The sequence below is a fragment of the Gopherus flavomarginatus genome, chromosome 3 (genome assembly GCF_025201925.1).
Source record: "Gopherus flavomarginatus isolate rGopFla2 chromosome 3, rGopFla2.mat.asm, whole genome shotgun sequence".
Lineage (NCBI taxonomy): Eukaryota > Metazoa > Chordata > Testudines > Testudinidae > Gopherus > Gopherus flavomarginatus.
This window is the reverse complement of record NC_066619.1, coordinates 98,637,792-98,656,854: the sequence shown is the minus strand read 5'-3', so window position 1 is coordinate 98,656,854 and position 19,063 is coordinate 98,637,792. Positions and strand designations below refer to the sequence as shown.

General features: G+C 39.1%; 1 protein-coding gene across 3 annotated transcripts in view; it reads left to right on the top strand.

Annotated features, from left to right (window-relative positions):
• ALDH1A1 (aldehyde dehydrogenase 1 family member A1) overlaps positions 1 to 19,063 on the top strand; it is a 71,536-nt gene that overhangs the window by 31,032 nt on the left and 21,441 nt on the right. For all 3 annotated transcript variants that reach the window (XM_050944197.1, XM_050944196.1, XM_050944195.1), the window contains 4 exons: positions 3,105 to 3,209; positions 11,321 to 11,461; positions 17,219 to 17,348; positions 18,799 to 18,860. In XM_050944197.1, coding sequence (XP_050800154.1) covers positions 3,105 to 3,209; positions 11,321 to 11,461; positions 17,219 to 17,348; positions 18,799 to 18,860 — 438 coding nt within the window. The remainder of the gene's footprint in view (positions 1 to 3,104; positions 3,210 to 11,320; positions 11,462 to 17,218; positions 17,349 to 18,798; positions 18,861 to 19,063) is intronic.

Sequence of the window (19,063 nt, the reverse complement as noted above, 5' to 3'; positions counted from 1 at the left end):
TGAGGTCCTTTTTAAACTCAGGAGTCCTGATTAGCCAGCCTGTCCTAATTGATTCTAGCAGTTTCTTCTCAATTGGCTTCAGGTGTCCTAATTAGCCTGCCTGCCTTAATTGGTTCCAGCAAGTTCCAGATTGTTCTGGAACCGCCCATGTTACCTGATCCAGGGAAAAGGGATCTACTTAATCTGGGACTAATATATCTGCCTTCTAACAGTCTCCTGTATTACCTCCTTGTCAACCTCCTCTTGGCCCTGGCCAAACTGGCCATCTACAAAACTAGGGAGAGGAGGTTGGCTGACGGGATTTCCTGCAACTGTGGGGCCTATTTCTGCTCCTCCGTCCGTTCATGCATCAGGGCAGAATTCCTCTGGGCGGCGTCCGCTGGCTCCCTTGATGCCTTTGAGGAGCAGTGGGCATTGTCCGGGGTTCTCTGCTTGATGTCCCCATCAGGTTCCCTTCGTTTAGCCCTGTGACCTCACTCCTGATCCTGTTTTTTCATTAGTTGTCCCACGGAATTAGTTGGTATCACAGACCTGTGGATCCTTCCCTTAGGCTCGGGGGAGGTCCTTTAGAAGTGGATACCACTGTCCTGTATTACCTCCTTGTCAGCCTCCTCTTGGCTCTGGCCAAACTGGCCATCTACAAAACCAGGGAGAGGAGGTTGGCCGATGGGATTTCCTGCGACTGTGGGGCCTATTTCCGCTCCTCTGTCCATTCACGCATCCGGGCAGAGTTCCTCTGGGCGGCGTCCACTGGCTTCCTTGACAGCTTCGAGGAGCAGTGGGCATTGTCTGGGGTTCTCTGCTCGGTGTACCCATCAGATTCCCTTCGTTTAGCCCTATGACCTCACTCCCAATCCTGTTTTTTTCATTAGTTGTCCCCCATATTTGTTTGGTATCACAGACCTTTGGATCCTCCCCTTAGACTGGAGGGAGTTCCTTTGACAGTGGGCAGGCTTTGCCCGCCCACTTCCTGGCTACCAATAAAAACACTCTCCTATAGCCCTCTGGCCTGACCCTGTCACAATACCTAGGGGTAAGAATAGCTTATTGGTTTGGTTTGTTTGTTTTTAAATGTTACTAGCCCACTTCTAGTGCAGACTGTGCAAGAAGTTAGTCATTAGAAATCATTGGAATGAGAACCAGTTGCTGGTTTGGTTACCTGGGATGAGGAAGGTATTCCAGGCAAAGGCAAAAGCATGGAATAAGTCACAGAGAAATGTGTGAGAGAAGGAGATACATGGAGCATCAAGTCTGGTGTCATTTGTAGAGGGAAAATGGTGAGACAGACATGATAAAAGATTAAATCAGAGATATAGGATGGAAAGAAGTTGTGTAAGGCCTTGAATGTGAGGGCAAGAAATGCTAATCTGATGTGGTGGATTACGGGGATCCAGTAAAGACTCTCAAAGTGAGTGGTGATGTAATCACACAAAAAACTACTCTATATCAGAAAACCTTTATTTTTTTTCTCATTTCCTATGATTGGAAATCCCCTTTTCACAAAATATATAACACTATAGCAGATACGTAGCTATGTTTTAAAATCCATACAGCCCTTCCACTCCAAATTAAAAGAACATGAAGGTTGCAATGTGGAGCTCTCCTGGGAACTAAAGTTGGTAGCCATCTTGTCTAAAAATACTATGTGGTTATGTAATTTAAGACTATGCACAAAGTTCCTTGTTGGTGTAAATTTGGTGGATCTCAGCACCAGCAGAAAAATAGGCCCATACTATTGTAATGCATATATACAGCCTTCACTTTTGCATTGCCAGAATTTTAAGAGCTTCACCTTGTGTTTGTGTGAAACTTCCTAGGCTATAAAATATATCACATTGCACAATGTTTTCACTTAAATAATACAACAATTTGTAGTTTTATAACAGCTTTAATAAGTTTCCAGCATTATTGCATGCATTTTGAAATATATGTGCAAGGTGTCTTTAAGATCCATCTAATAGTTACAAAGACAATCCATGATTTTGCTAAATAAGCGGTGTCATTTTTGATGTGCGGATACTCCTCCATGAAATGAAGTAGATCCATTAGTTCCTGTAAAACATTAATAGCATTACATTTCTGCTTTTAAATAAACTTTTATTAGGATCATATTTAATGAAGCACCAATTCGCAGGCCAGATTTGGAAATAAAATCACAGAGATTAGTGTTCCTTTTTATTTTTCTCCTGTGATATGGAAATAGAGGAGTATACAAACCGCATTTTCTGGCTCTTGCACTATGCCTCAATGGTTCCTTCTTTGTTATAGATTCATTAAACTGGCTGCAGCTCTTTAGTGTTGTCTTTCATTTCAGAGACACATGTTGTTTGAAAGGAAATGAAAGAAAAGTTAGATAAATGTTTAAATAAAATTGATCCCTCCAAAATATCTACGACTACTCTGACCTAGTTGTTTGTCATCTTCTGTTAGGTGACAAATTGTCTGCCTCTGAGGCAAAAAGGCTCCCCTGGCAGCAAAACCTGTGTGGTTCTGCTGGGCAAAGAGGAAACAGGATTTTAAAAGGGCTACACAGGGAGTTTACATTCCCTGTGCAGCACAGAGCTCAGTTCCCCAAGGAGATCCTTGTATGCCAGTGGAGCAGAACAGGAGAATATACAGCTACATAGTTCCATCTGTCATCCCTACCCATGTTAAAGGGGCATATTAACAGTAGAGGAGCTGCAGTAGTTGTGAAAGTGGATAGAAGACTCTATAGGTCATATAGAATAGAATAGGCCTTCTATTCACTTATGCTAGTTTCCTGAGTGCCAATCATCTTAAAGAAGCAATTATTTTATTATATGAGATGAAAACCATGAGAGAATGGCTGCATTTTTAAGTCAATGGTGACTCAAAGCAGATAAGTGAATGTTATTGAAATTTTCAAAATCTTTAAAATTCCACATTTATTTATCCATATTTACTCTGCAGAAATCGAAGGGACCTATATCCCATTGATGCATAGGGACCTAAAACAAAAAAGGATCATTGGATAGCTCTCAGCTACTGGATGATACCATGTTGATTTTTCATTGAAAACAGGTAATAAACTATATCTGTGTTATTGATGATGTTCCACTCTTTGTTTCCTTATTTCCTTGCAGATATTTATAAATAATGAATGGCATGATGCAACTAATGGCAAAAAATTTGCAGTCTATAACCCTGCAACTGGAGATAAAATTTGTGAGGTAGAAGAAGGAGACAAGGTAGGTTGTTAAAGCTTTGCCATCTCACAGCTTTCTTTGTATCCAATCCAGCATTTGCAAGGCAATGGGACATATGCTGTGCTGGTTCCAATTGGCACAGTTCCACGACTTCAGTGGAGCTATACCAGCTTCCACCAGCAGAGCATTTGGCTCCATAACAGCGCCGCTATTGATTACGCTGAGACCAGGATCAAGATCTTTGTATTGGGCACTACACCAGATTCACAAACTACTGTACACTGGAGAAGGATTTAGTCACCTAAGTAAACTTGAAAAAAAGAGAACATTTTAGAAACAAAGCCTTGTGTTTGGCTAATTGCTTTCTCAATTCATCTTACTATTATACTGACTATTTATATCTGAATTCTTTCCTGCCATACTGCCCAGCTCCTTATTCTGATTGTTCCTTCAGTCAAGATATAATGATATACCTGATGCCATGAAAATAACTGGGATACTACCTATTCATCACTGACTGATTTATTTCAAAGTTTTGCTTACTGTGAAAGCCTTTCTTAATAGTTCTACTCACACTAAGCGCATGTGCTATGTAAGTACAGTTACAGTAGTCAGCCACACTGCTATTTGGCCACGCTAACCCCTTAACTCTTATATAAAATGCCAGGGAATCTTTGCTAACAAGTGGACACAACTCTGTATGTATGTCTTTTATGAATGACGACACTTCCAGTAAGATAGTGCTTCCTTACAGCACAGCTGGTCATTGATTTAATACAGATTTGCAGTGATGAATGCTGCCTGCTGAATCACCAGCACCAGTTCCTGCAAAACAGAGCTGGCTCATACATGCTTAATTGTTAAGATTTGATGGGAGGACTGCAAAAGTTGGTAATAGCTGAAGAGAAATGTACTTATTTTGCCATGTATAAGACCACTTGGGGGGAAAAAAGATACACTTATATACAGTAACTTCAAAAATCTGAAATGGAACCCTAAGAACTCAAGAGCAAATTTCCTATATTTTCATAATTTTGTATAATTTTCTGTTTGAAAAGACTTCACTTAAGAATACTATCTAGTTTCAGTGCACATTATCAAGTACAGGGTGATATGTTTAAATATAGAAGGCTCTTTTGTTTCCATCGTTTTAGAACTGATGACCACAGACATTTTTTGGATGAACTCTCTAAAAGGAAGCCTGATATGCGAGTGTTCTATTTCTAGCTGACAAGTGTAGAAAAACTTTTAACTAGACCTGTGGAAAAAATTACTCATTTTATCTGTTAATGTTTTCATTCATGCAAATATTTTCCTTTGTGTATGTTCATTCCCAAGTATGCACGTTTACACAAGCACATACAGGCACATGTTTTTTCTGTTTCTATAAAGTTTTCTCATTTGTGACATCATTTTTGGCCTCAAAATTGGCCCATTTTTGTTTCAAGAAGTTTGCTCACAAATAATGATTTTTATGAATATAAATGGGTCCATGGTGAAATTAATAACAAAATACAGAAAACACAATTTTTCAGGGTTTTTTAATTTAATTAAAATTATTTTGCACCTGTTTTAATACTAAGTATCCAGTCCTGCTTTCATTATATATACATAATTCCCACTAAGTCAACAGCCATAAAGAAATGCTTATTGGGCTGAAGCTCACAATTACCCTAAAACTGTGAGATGGCCAGAAGCTAGGTCAGTCCCTTTTGTGACTTAGAGAATGAACAGGCTTGGACACTACTCCCACCAAATGACACTGACATCAACAGAGTCACTGCCCCCACCATTATTCTGAAGGACTGCATGTAACCCCTTTTGCCTTGGCTTATGAAACTGTACCCTGCTTTCAGAAGCCCTGGCAAAAGATGGTTTAATTACACTATCAGCTGGTGTTGAATGGTTGTTGAAAGTGCTTTTGACAGACTGAAATCCCATTGGAGATGTTTATGACCCATTTGGATTCCAGTGTCTGTGTTGTATCAGAGGAGTAGCTGTGTTAGTCTGGATCTGTAAAAAGCAACAAAGAGTCCTGTGGCACCTAATAGACTAACAGACGTATTGGAGCATGAGCTTTCGTGGGTGAATACCCACTTCGTCAGATGCCAGTGCTGTACTGTGGCTTTCTGTGCTCTTCACAGTCTTTGCAAAGCCAGAGGCGAGTCATTTCCTCCTGAATGGAGCTGTTTCCAGTCAAACTCCTCATAAAATGGGCATGATGACAGTGAGTTGCCCAAGGTGCAGTTCTGGTCCTTGGTTTGAAATGATTAATCCGCTCCCTGCACTGGTCACGGAGCCAGTACATTTGCAATGCTGCCAGTTTCTTTGCTATTTGCTGGTCTGCATGGTCATTCCAAGTACTCTGACTAAGGTCCACTGTTTTGCTGGCTTTGTACCAGAGTTTTACCCAAATCTGGCTGTGCTCTCATGACCATGGAGCAGCACGCTTTGCAAAAGACTGCTTCTGTTCAGCTTTCATTGGAAACCCAGAAGGCTCTCTCATGGTGTGTTAGTAGCTTGTCATTGGGAAGACAATGGAAGTGTTAAACACTGGCTTACCAAGCTGCTGCATTACACCAATGGGGATTGTGTCTGTTTCCCTTGAGTGGATTGGAGATGCTAAGGACAGAGAGGACAAAGGAAATTATCCCATGGAATTGTGAGATACTTTTGGCAGACTCCCAGGACCAAGTCAGAGGAGGCTGCATCTACACGGTAAAACAATGGAGCTTAAATCCTGGGTCCAAGCTTGACTTGGGCTCAACCTCTCCACCCCTGCAGGATCCTAGGATCTAGGTCTGAGCCCGAGAGATTTGTGTGTAGACAGAAGAGGGCTTGGGCTCAAGCCTGAATCTGCGCCCAGACTTAAATTGCAGAGAGTCTTACCCATAGTTTCACTGTCACCAAAACCCCTTCATATTTACCCTAAATGTCCTCGTTTTAATTTTTTTCTGATTTCTGCCAGTTTTATTGGTTTTTACTAGACCAAATAATTTGTTTACTTTATTATGTGTTCAGCCTTTGAATACGTAGGAGCACAATTCAGTGCTTCTGTTGCTCAGCTTCCCATCCCCTTCCAGTAATCATTTGGCCCTAATATGGTACAGATCCAGATCCAACATAAAATATTTTATCTGAAGCATAATTCTGTGGATTCTAAGTTACAGGTTTCAGGACTTTACCAGATACCTACACCATGGATTTGATGACAGGATTCAGGTCCAAGTATGATTTGTCTGATAGGTGTCCAAGCACAAGAGCTGATTGTAAGATACCTGGCAATGTTTGGAACATCTTTGCTATGCAAGTTTGGATCTATTTCTTATAAAACAGATGGCTAGATAAAGTCTCTCATGAGAATGGTTTCCCATGGTTTCAAATACCTCAGGAAGACTCATGATGTAGGAAGCATGACTGCATTTATTGAACAAATGCTCAGTATGATGTAAAGTAAATGCACATCTATAACAAGTGTTCATTAAAAAAAACAGTAGTAATTCTGGCCCTATGAAATCTGGTCTTGAAATTTTTCATTCTTGTCCTTCTCCAGTCCAGGTGGTCTGTAGCTGATGCTCAGCGTGGCTTCGTCTTCATTTTTCATTCCTTTTGTCCTTATCCAAAGAATTTCATAACCACTCTTGATTGATTGTATGTCACTAGCATTGTAGGTACCTTTCATGTAAAGTGCTACCCTTCAACTACTTCTCTTTTTAATGTTTAAAAATCAAGTTACATTGCAAATCAGGTTGACCTGATATTCGATCATCCTCAAATTAAATCACTTGTGACCGGAAACTGTTCACTTAGCATTTGAAACTCTTGTAGCTTTCATTCTTTACAAGCAATCTAAATCCTTAAATAAAGAGATAATGCTGTTCAGCATACAGGTTTGCTTCATGTACAGTAATTTTGTAAACTAATGTGTAATGAAAAACTGCTATTAACTAAATTGTCTAGTGAAATGTACAAATCTAGTAATTTACACAGTCATTGTAAACCTAATATTCTAGAGTCTAGTTTTTAGATAATGAGCCAAGAGATTTTAGGAATTTAATTTTTGTGTACAATAGAGTTAACAAAGAGCTGTACACTGTCTTTCAGTGGTTTGTTTGTTTTTTAAAGTGACGATTACAAAGCACAGACACACATGTTTGGGAGCTGTTTTCTTTTCAGTTAGATGGCTCTTTCAGGCTAAGTTCACTAATCCTGAAGGCCCCTAGTAATAATAAAGCATGACTACATTTATTTAACAAATGGTCAGTGAGATGTAAAGTAAATGCACATTTATAACAAGAGTAAAAAAAAGACAAAAACCTTGTAAGCCTGGCCCTGTGCATAATTATCTGTCTCTGTCTCTTGGTGTAGATTTCTATATTAAATTTAGTCTTCATACAACTCACAAAGCAGGCTTTTGTATTTTTTGCTCACATGACTTAATTAGTTGAATTTAAGTTTAGCTTTCTGGTTTTATGGATTCTAACTAGCTATTTTTGACTGTATAGTTGAAAAGATCCTTGCAAAAATAAGCATTTGATCATATATAGACTATAAGCATCTGTCATGGTATAAACCCCCACTCTGAACCTTAGCGTCCAAGAGATGGGGTACCAGCATGAATTCCTCTAAGCTTGATTACCAGCTTAGGACCCGTAGCACTGCCACCAACCAGGAATTCCAGTGCCTGATACCCTCTGGTCCCCCCAAAACCTTGCCTGGGGAACCCCAAGACCCAGACCCTCTGGATCTTAACACAAGGAAAGAAAACCTTTTCCCTCACCATTGCCTCTCCCAGGCTTCCCCTCCCTGGGTTACCCTGGAAGATCACTGTGATTCAAACTCCTTGAATCTTAAACAGAGAGAAAAATGCATCTTTCGCCCTCCTTCTCTCTTCCCCTCCCAGACTCTCCCTGAGAGAGAAAGTAATCCTAACACAGAGAGAAATTAACCTCTCTCTCCCCCTTCCCTCCTTTCGCCCCACCAATTCCCTGGTGGATCCAGACCCAGTCCCCTGGGGTCTCACCAGAATAAAAAAACAATCAGGTTCTTAAACAAGAAAAGCTTTTAATTAAAGAAAGAAAAAACAGTAAAAATTATCTTTATAAATTTTAAAAAATGGAATAGGTACAGGGTCTTTCAGCTATAGACACTGGGAATACCCTCCCAGCCTAAGTATACAAGTACAAATTAAAAATCTTTTCAGCAAAATACCAATTTGAACTCCTTTCAGCCAAATACACATTTGAACTCCTTCCAACCAAATACACATTTGCAAATAAAGAAAACAACCATAAGCCTAACTCACTTTATCTACCTAGTACTCACTATTCTGAACTTATAAGCGCCTGGATTGGAGAGATTGGAGAGAAACCTGGTTGCACGTCTGATCCCTCTGAGCCCCCAGAGTGAACAACAACCAAAAAACTAACAGCACAGCACAAAACTATCTTCCCTCAAGATTTGAAAGTATCCTGTCCCCTGATTGGTTCTCTGGTCAGGTGACAGCCAGGCTCACTGATCTTGTTAACCCTTTCCAGGCAAAAGAGATATGAAGCACTATTAACTCTTACTTATCTGTTTATGACAGCATCTATTATCCTTAGGCTGATAGGCACCATAAAATTAAATGGCATTAATTATTGTAACAGTTGTTTTGGGTCATTAATATCTGATAGAGTGCATGGAAGAATTCTGAAATTTCAACAAGTATGATAGAAAATGTCTTGAACATATCTGCATTTTTTACAACCATATCTGCACATTCCATTCATTATATGATATTGGAACCACAAATAATTAAAATAAGAATTTGAGACACATCTGAGACAATTTTAAATGGTCTAGGCCAAGATTTTCACCCTTAGGTGCCTTAAACTAAGCACTTAAATAAGTGACCTAATTGTCAGAGGTGCTAAGCACCCGTAACTCACTATTGGCTTATGTGTGGATAAGATGGGTCATGAATTTGTGGGAGCGAGGAAGAGGTTCTGCCACTGTGCAGACCATTCAATCCTATCTCTCAAAGCAAGGCCATATTAAGGGTACATGGGGGCTACTTCAGCCATTGAGCTGAGATTGCAAGGCCACTCCATGGGCTTGTGGGGTGGATGTTCCCTCATTCTGCTATGCATTTCCCCTGCTATTCATGCTGAGTGAAGGGATGGGGCATAATACCGTAGAGACATTGTGTACCTTTGATATTTTTACACTTGTAGGAAAACATTACATCTAAATCAGTATGTGGATTACATTCCATCATACAGCGTATATAGTTTTTTCATCTGTGACAGATAAAATATAAATGTTCAATTTGGGATCAAATACATGAGCTATGCATGTGGTAGCTCCACTGGTACCTTGGGGAAGGAATCCTCTCCATCTCCATCAGGCTACAAAATATTAGTGAAACTACCTCTTAGCTTTATTGTAGCCTCAATATTCCCCACAGCTACCGTGCCTTCCCATGTAGCTGGGATTGGTCAGCAGAGCTACATGGTCATGAATCCATTTGCTCCACACACTCCTTTCCTTCATCCTGCCCCCAAACCTCATGCTGACTTGGACACAGAGAGCCACTGTGGAGCTGTCTGTGCTTTGATGGTAAGTACCCACTGTAGGAAGACCCTGCCTGCATAGCAAGTCTGCACTGGTTATTTTGCTTTCTGTGCTCTCCATGACATGATTTGTCCCTCATTAAGTCATACAAAGATAATTCAATTTCAGTTATCAATATTGATTTAAAGTATTGGGCCTGATTCTCCTTTCACAACAATTTTACCATAGTGCTGAATTCAGTGGAGTTACTCCTGATTTACACCAGTGTGAGAGGAGAATCGGCAAATAACAGCATGGGACAAATTTTCAGAAGTTGCTGCTTAAATTGTACATGCAAATTGCACAAAAAATTGTGCTACAGATAGATTCCTACTTTTTCTAGAAATACACTTTCAAAAAAAGACCAAATGGCTGAGGCTACGTCCAGACTACCCACCATATCGGCGGGTTAAAATCGATTGTTCGGGGATCGATATATCGCGTCTCATCTAGACGCGATATATCGATCCCTGAGCGCGCTTATATCGATTCCGGAACGCCATCAACTCCAACGGAGTTGTGGAATCGACAGGGAGAGCCACGAACATCGATCCCGCGCGGTGAGGATGGGTGAGTAATCCGATCTTAGATATTCGACTTCAGCTACGTTATTCACGTAGCTGAAGTTGCGTATCTAAGATCGATTTCCCCCCGTAGTGTGGACCAGCCCTGAACTGCACCTCCATTTTTATTTTACTTGGAAAAGGAGCAGCAGGATGTGTGAAGTACGACAAACTCCCAAATACTGAAATCATTTCTAAGTAGGCCTTTAATTGCTTCTTTTGCATCCTAGATCACCCTCCATGAAAATACAATTCCACACAGTGAAATATACATTGCTCCGTCATTGTGAAAGCCAAAAGATTAATAATAAACAGTATTATAAAAACTGCCATAGGCTGACAAGTTAACATGCTTAATGTAAAGACAGTGCCAGCATTGTGGAGTGCTTAGGGTTGACAATTAAAACCTGGTCAATTAATCAGACACTTCCATGATTTAGAGTACTTAGGTCCTACACTTACAATTAAAAAAACAAAGATGATTTGCTTTCCGAAGAATACATCTGTGGTCATCATAGGAAATATTTTAAGAGACATATTTTGAATCTGGCCTTACCCAAACCTTGTGGGGGCGGTTATGTCCAGACGTTAGGCTACATTAGATGTTTGGATGCCTGATTTGTGGCAATTACCTGGACATTGAAATATAACTGCAAATAACTGTGGGTGCTAAAATGGGGGGTACATTTTTGAAAATCTAGACTTAAAAGTGGAGTTCCTTAATATACTCCTATGTATGGGCTTTGAGACTTCAGCTGTTTCCTTCATATAACTGGGAAAGTTTTCAAGTGATAGTGAGCATGTTTGAAAAAAAGAGATGTAAAATAATTGCTCTCTTCTAATTAGACTGTAAGCTGCTTGCAGCAAGGTTGATTTCTTGTATTTATTCTGCAAAATGTCTAGCACACTTTAGGTGCTGTACAAATAGAAAAAAAACAGGATTATATGACAGAATCAAATATCAATCAAATAAGTCTCCATATTCTTCACACACAGGAGGACATAGACAAAGCTGTTAAAGCAGCGAGAGAAGCTTTTCAGCTTGGGTCACCATGGCGTACAATGGATGCTTCAGAACGGGGAAGGCTCTTAAATAAACTAGCTGACTTAATTGAAAGAGATCGTCTACTCTTAGCTGTAAGTATAAAGCATTTACAGAGAGAAGGAAAAGGGTGGTCTTGTACTGATGCCATGATTTTCAAAGGACTCAGAATATGTGGGAGAAGTTGGGGCTCAGCCCTTCTGAAAATCAGGCGATGTCTGTGCTTGTTTTCAGCCAAGTCTCTGACTGGTTTGTTTTGTACTGCTAATTGGCATGTTTAAATGACCTGCACTTTTGTACCCTCATTCAGCAAAGCACTTAAGCACATGCTCAGCTTTAAGTCATACTCATTTCCCACTAACATCAGTGTAACTTCAATGGTATTTAAGCACATGCTCAAAATTGCTAAATCAGGTCCTAAAAGCGAAGCTCCACTCTTCGAGAATTACAGTAGATACTATTTAAAGATGAAAGGAATTTTGGATTTCATTAATGCACCGTTTTCATCACTGCCACTACCTTGTCCTCCTCCCCTCCCCCTCCCGTGTGTCCAACAAATTTTGAATCAAAGATCAAAGCCAGCAAAATATTTGCTGTTGACAGTGAGAAGGTGAGCAAATAGAGGACCACCTAACTCTGAATATTTAGCAGAGTGCTCCTTACAGGACCATTTTAACAATCAGATGGCTGACAGCTTGCATTAATGCATTTTAAAACTTTACACCAGTACTGCAAATAGCTGTGTACCCAGTCCAAAATATTTACCTACACCTTTTTCTGTAGCCCAGTTTTGTTGTTGTCAATGAGACATTCACTTTGCTATTGCAAGCAGTGTTAGAGATAGGGTCTTATAGTAGTTAGCTACATAAAAAATAACCAGCAGATATTGTAATTGTTCACAAAATCCTGAGCTGGGACAGTGTTTTGCTGCCAAAGGTGCCAGAAACTTAGCCACAGCATCCAGTGTAGCTAACATCCAAGATGACACAATGATTTAGCCACATCACCTAGAGTAATTTAACCACAGCATTCAAACTGTACAGCCAGCAGCTGCAGATGGCACCAACAATTTAATGTAACAGAACCAGCATACTTAGCCTACAAAAATACATAAATATCTGCAAAGAAATATCCATTTGCCCTTCCCTTTCTTTCTGGCTATAGAGTCTTCTTAAGTAACACTTGCCTACATTCCGAAAGGCTTTTAAACCCAAAAATGAAGATTTATAGGGGCTGTGGTCACTTGCTCACACTTGAGAGTTGGCAACTGCTAGTGTCTTGGGTAGTTTCTTTTTCAAAAATCAGATCTGAACATATACTTTTCTTCCACAAAGTGCCCACTCTGAACTAGTCCTGTCAGACCTAACAGAAGAACTAGCTGTCACACGTCTTGGGAAACACTGAGGCAGCTACATTTTGAGCCTTCCACTATTTGAACTAGTGGTTTACTCATTTTAAAAGAGTCTTACTTTTGATTTGGATTTTATATACCAATTTTAATGATGACATATACTGATATTTGTATCTTTGCCATACAGGACAGCCTATAGAGGTGTAAGAGTCAACAGTGTAACACTGTTGCAAAAAAAGCAAACATCATTCTGGGATGTATTCGCAGGAGTGTTGTAAGCAAGACACAAGAAGTAATTCTGCTCTACTCTGTGCTGATTAGGCCTCAACTGGAGTATTGTGTCCAGTTCTGGGAGCCACATTTCAGGAAAGATGTGGACAAATTGGAAAAAGTTCAGAAAAGAGCAACAAAAATGATTAAAGATTTAGAAAACATTCCCTGTGAGGAAAGATTGAAAAAATTGGGTTTGTTTAGTCTGGTGAAGAGAAGACTCAGAGGGGACATGATAACAGTTTTCAAGTACATAAAAGGTTGTTACAAGGAGGAGGGAGAAAAAAATGTTGTTCTTAACCTCTGAGGGTAGAACAAGAAGCAATGGGCTTAAATTGCATCAAGGGTGGTCTAGGTTGGACATAAGGAAAAACTTCCTGTCAGTTTGGTTAAGCACTGGAATAAATTGCCTAGTGAGGAATCTCCATCACTGGGGTTTTTTAAGAGCAGGTTGGACAAACACCTGTCAGGGATGGTCTAGATAATACTTAGTCCTGCCTTCAGTCCAGGGGACTGGACTAGGTCACCTCTTGAAGTCCCTTCCAGTTCTATGATTCTTTGAAGAGAAAAGGAAAATAAGCTACTTCTACAAGACAGCTGAAGCAGTCAGATTTGTTTTTTTTCTTACTTGCCGATCCTATAATATCTAATTACTCCTTCCCTCCCCTACCAAAACCTCTTTTACATCTCTGTTTTCCTTAATTTGTTTTTATTTCCCACACCTTCCCCATGATATTGGATCCCTCTTTCATTTTAGATAGGAAGTGTTCATAAAAACATAGATTCCAAGACCTCTGGGCTGACCTTCTGTATAACAAAAACTATAGAACTTCTGAAAAGTAATTCCGAGAGCATATCTTTTTTAAAAAAATAATCCGATTTTGATTTAAAAGTTATCAATGATGGAGAATTCACCATGACCCTTAGTAAATTATTCTAATGGCTAATTGCCCACACTGAAAATTTACACCTTATTTCCTATCTGAATTTGTCTAGCTTCAAGTTCCAGCCATTGGATCATGTTATACTTTCCTCTGCTAGATTGAGGAGACCATTACTAAATATTTGTTTTCCTTGTAGGTACTTAAACACTGTGATCTAGTCATCCCTTAACATTCTCTTTGTTAAGCTAAATAAATCGAGCTCCTTGAGTCTATCACTGTAAGGCATGATTTTTAATCATTTAATTATTCTTATGGATCTTCTTTAAACCCTCTCCAATTTATCAACATACTTCTTGAACAGTGGACACCGGAGCTGGACACAGTAGTCCAAGAGAAATTGCACCAATCCCAAATACATAAGCAAAATAACCTCTACACTCCTACTCAGAATTCCCCTGTTTATGCATTAGCCCTTTTGGTCACAGTGTTGCACTGTCAGCTCATGTCGAGCTGATTATAAACCATGACTCTCAAATCTTGTTCAGAGTCACTGTTACCCTGGGTAGAGTTTCCTCCATCCCGTAGGCATAGCCTACATTCTTTGTTCTAGGATGTATACATTTATATTTATCCGTATTAAAAACACAGATTGTTTGCTTGTTCCCAATTTACCAAGCCATCCAGATCACTCTGTATCTGTGACCTGTCCTCTTCATTATTTACTGCTCCCCCAATTTTTGTGTCATCAGCAAACTTAATTATGATTTTATGTTTCTTCATAAACATTGATAAAAATGCAAAATAATGTAGGGCCAAGAACCAATCCCTACAGTACTACACTAGAAACATGTCTGTTTGATGATGATTCCCTATTTACAATTATATTCTGCGACCTATCAGTTAGCACCTTTTAATCTCTTTAATATGTGCCGTGTTAATTTTATAGTCAAGTTTTTTAATCAAAATGTTGTGTGGTACCATGTCAAATGCCTTACAAAAGATGTCTATTACATCAACACTATTACCTTTATAAACCAAATTTATAATCTCATAAAAAAATCAAGTCAGTTTGACAGGATTTATTTTCCATAAATCCATATTGATTGGCATTAATTATTTTTTATTATTGAAGTCCTCTGTCAGACACTCCATTACATTTCCTGGGACTGATGTCATATTGACAGGTCTATAATTACCAGGTCTTCTTGTTTACCTTTTTTAAATGTTGGTACATTCGCTTTCTACCAATTTTCTGGAACTTCCAGTGTTCCAAGACTTGCTGAAAATCATCATTAACAGTCGAGCAAGATCAGCCAGCTCTTTTAAAACTTTCGGATGCAAGTTATCTGCACTTGCTGATTTAAAAATGTACAACTTTAGTAGCTCCTGTTTAACATCCTCCTGAGATACTAGTGAAATGGAAAGAATGTCAGCATCATATGATATGCCTACATGATCTGTTCTCCCCCTACATACACAAATATAAAACAAAAATATTTATTGAACAAGTCTGCCTTTTCTGCATCATTATTATTGAATGCAGCACCTTCCAAACCTCATCAACAATAGTTTCTGAGATTTTTCCCTACCCAAAGCTGAACCAAGTTGGATAAACTTAGAACACCCCTGCAAACACCATTGATCAAAACTTAAGGTGAATCCAAAGGTTTTTTTGGTTTGTTTAGTTTTTAGTTCAATTCATTTTTTAATTTTATTTTTTTGCATGAGTTTGCATATCTGGCCAGGACCAAAAGCATAAATGCTGAAACTCCGATACAGTACATAGGAATTTTTTAGTATTTCTGGCCTAACTAGGAGCAGGAAATACTAGGTGCTTCTCTTACTGATGATCCTCACAAGAGCCTCAGTTTAAGACCCCTGGTATCCTTGTTCATAGGGAGATATGAGAAAAAGTGTTCTAACAATATTTCAGTCTCCAAGAGGTTTCTGAGTAGTTTGCTTAATCTTCAGCTTAGTTCTGGATGAACATGTACACTTTTGATTGCTTAGTGAAACATCCCAACCTTTAGAGGTTTAACTCAAACCTCCATGATCTGTATCTCAGCCTGGGAATCTGCCTTACTAGCCATACGTGTTTCTGTGAGATTGCTTGTACATTCTGGGTCCAGTTAGGTGAGAAATCTCAAAAAGCAGTAAGTGTACAGCTGGATGAATATGAAAAACACAAATCAACAATGTTTTAAAAGTTCAGTTCTGATTTATTTTAAGCTATGGACAAATGTTCAGGTCCATTCTCAATTTATGTTAACCTACTTTCCAACACTCATTTTAACTGTCTATTTTTTCTATAACAACATCTTTGCTATTCTGAAAAGTTTTAGTGAAATGAAATCAAAACTTGGTGGAACATGGGATTTTTTTAATATTACCTCTTGGGCTGGAGTACTGACAGAAGTGGGCATCCATGATCGAGGGGGAAATTACAGATTTGGAATCACTAACTTGTCACCTTGAGAGTTAATGTTTTGGATGGCTATTTGCCAGGGGTGGAGGGAGGGCTTGAGCGTGGAAACCAAGTTAGAGGATTTTGTTCATTCATTTACCACTATGTAGCTACCCAATAAAAGACAATCCGTTGTTTAGGAGGTGTTAATTTTCCCATACTGAAATGCCTTCCATCAAAGGCTCCTCATGTGTACAGGCCTCTCATACACAGACTGGGAGACTTTGGTTTGGTTCTGGATGCCATTCTGCCCTGGGAGCCCTCCACAATGGAACCCTGCTCATATTATTTGCAGATTATTCACTCTTTCATTGAGGGTCCATGGAAGGTCTCCCACAATATTGAAGAACCACAGTATCCTAGTGCAATGACACCTGAGTGATGTTGCCATTGCTGGAAGTCTCTGCATTCCTTGGACATCATTGAGAAGGGTTAACCAGCTCTGAATAAGCTGGTGCAGAGTGTGCAGACTGAGTACGCCCACTGGCTCAGTATTTATGGATCCATTTGTATCATCTGAGCCAGGAGCTTCTGATTGTAGCTCTTTTTATACATACCAGTAGAATACTCAGTCTAAAGTAGAGCAGCTTCACTTATTCAGCTAACAGAAATCTGTTTTTTTTCCCCAGAACCTGCATCATTTAAAATGCACCATTAACAAATTATCTGCATAAATCACTGAGGGTAAAGCCCTAGGGAAATGTCTCGTTTGCAAGTTTCCAAATTGATTTTTCAGTGGCTCTGCTTCCTTCAGAAAGTGATTTGCCTTCTAGAAAGTAAATATACCAGAGTTGCAAATCTATAATTTGGGCAGCCAATAACAAGTGATAGATATAAAAAGTAACTGCCACTATTAATACATGGCTGATATGTTTTCTTCTAGACAATGGAAGCCATTGATGGTGGAAAACTTTTTTCCACTGCCTACTTAATGGATTTAGGAGCCTGCATTAGAAGTGTACGCTACTGTGCAGGCTGGGCTGATAAAGTTCAAGGTCGTACCATTCCAATGGGTGAGTAGTTTTGAGAGAGACTTTTCAAGCCAGAACTGATGAGTGTGGTGTGCCTTTGAACTGCTAAAAATTCTGTAATGTGGAAAAATATCTTGCCTTGGGAAAGATTTCAGACAAACATTAATAAGGGTTGGTTAAGCCTTATCAGATGCCTTTTTTACACATTTGGCACAGTTAACATAACTTACTTATTTACATTTTTGGTATTTATTCAATGAAACAATATTAATTATTTACTAGAGAAATATTAAGTTCTACATGTGAAAGTAAATATGAAGAGTTTTTTTTTAATTGGGCAATATTAGTGGTAGAGGTTACACATAACAGTGTAACAATATTGGAAACCAGATGTTAAGAAGGGACTTTGGCTCAATAAAGACGAAAACCCGGGCCAGAAGAAAGTGAGGTTCCCTACTATTCTTTGATTCCATTCTTTGAGGGTGGATGAGGAAGAGTCTGACTGGAAGAAGGGAAGGGAAGAAATTCACCTTATTTAGCTCAAAGCCCATTCTGTTGTCCCTTCCATTGATCAGCTCTAAGGAATTTGACTGCCCTGCTTTCTCTCTAAGGCCTGGTCCACACTACAGCTTTAAATTGATTTAAACAGCGTTAAATCGATTTAACGCTGTACCCGTCCACACTACAAGGCACTTTAAATCGATTTTAAGGGCTCTTAAAATCGATTTCTGTACTCCTCCCCAACGAGAGGAATAACCCTAAAATCGATATTACTATATCGATTTAGGGTTAGTGTGGACGGAAATCGAAGTTATTGGTCTCATTCTTTTACTGAGCTACCCAGAGTGCACTGCTCTGGAAATCGATGGTAGCCTAGGACCATGGACGCACACCACCGAATTAATGTGCCCTAGTGTGGACGCGTAAAATCGATTTTATAAAACCAGTTTTATAAAACCGGTTTTAATAATTTCAATTTTATGCTGTAGTGTAGACGTGGCCTTTGAAAGATAGATTTGTAATGAAGGAAGAATTAGGAAAAACTAGAGTGACAAATATTTCAAACTTCAGAGATTTTTGCATCACACAGACCTCTATACTAGGCTTACTGGAGCACATGTTTATTTGAAACCAAGAGGATTTTATACTTAATGGATTTCATGTCAGCTAAAATTTAATATTAAAAAATGTCTGATAAGTACCTAGGATTGTGAGTAGCTTTTTTAAAAAAACACTTTCAAAAAAAAAGCAGGGGGAGGGGAGAAGAAGGAATTAAAAATGCTGAGTGGGCCTGCTTCACTGAGGCATGTAGGGAAGGTCCAGATTGAATCCAGATGTATTTTTTGTGGCATACTTAAGATTTTGAAAATATCATTTATAAGTACAAGAGTATGTAGCTGTGTTTGGTAACTAAGTTTATCTCCTTTATACTCGAGCTGTTTCTCACAAAAGTTTTTGTCTGACAGTACTCTTTTTTTCCCCTCTTGTTTAGATGGAAACTTTTTCACATTTACGAGACATGAACCCATTGGTGTGTGTGGCCAAATTATTCCTGTGAGTTTTTTATTTAAAAGGAGTTGCTTTCAAAATTATCTCTACACAAATGAATGAATGGATCTTTAACCATCAGAACCTTTCTTCTCAGGCCAGACTCTTTCTGGACCTGATCCCTGAGAGAAGCTGTGCTAAAATCAGAAGGTGTTTGGCACATGAAGGGTAAACCCATCACAAAGTATAGCACTGTTTAAAATATGTAC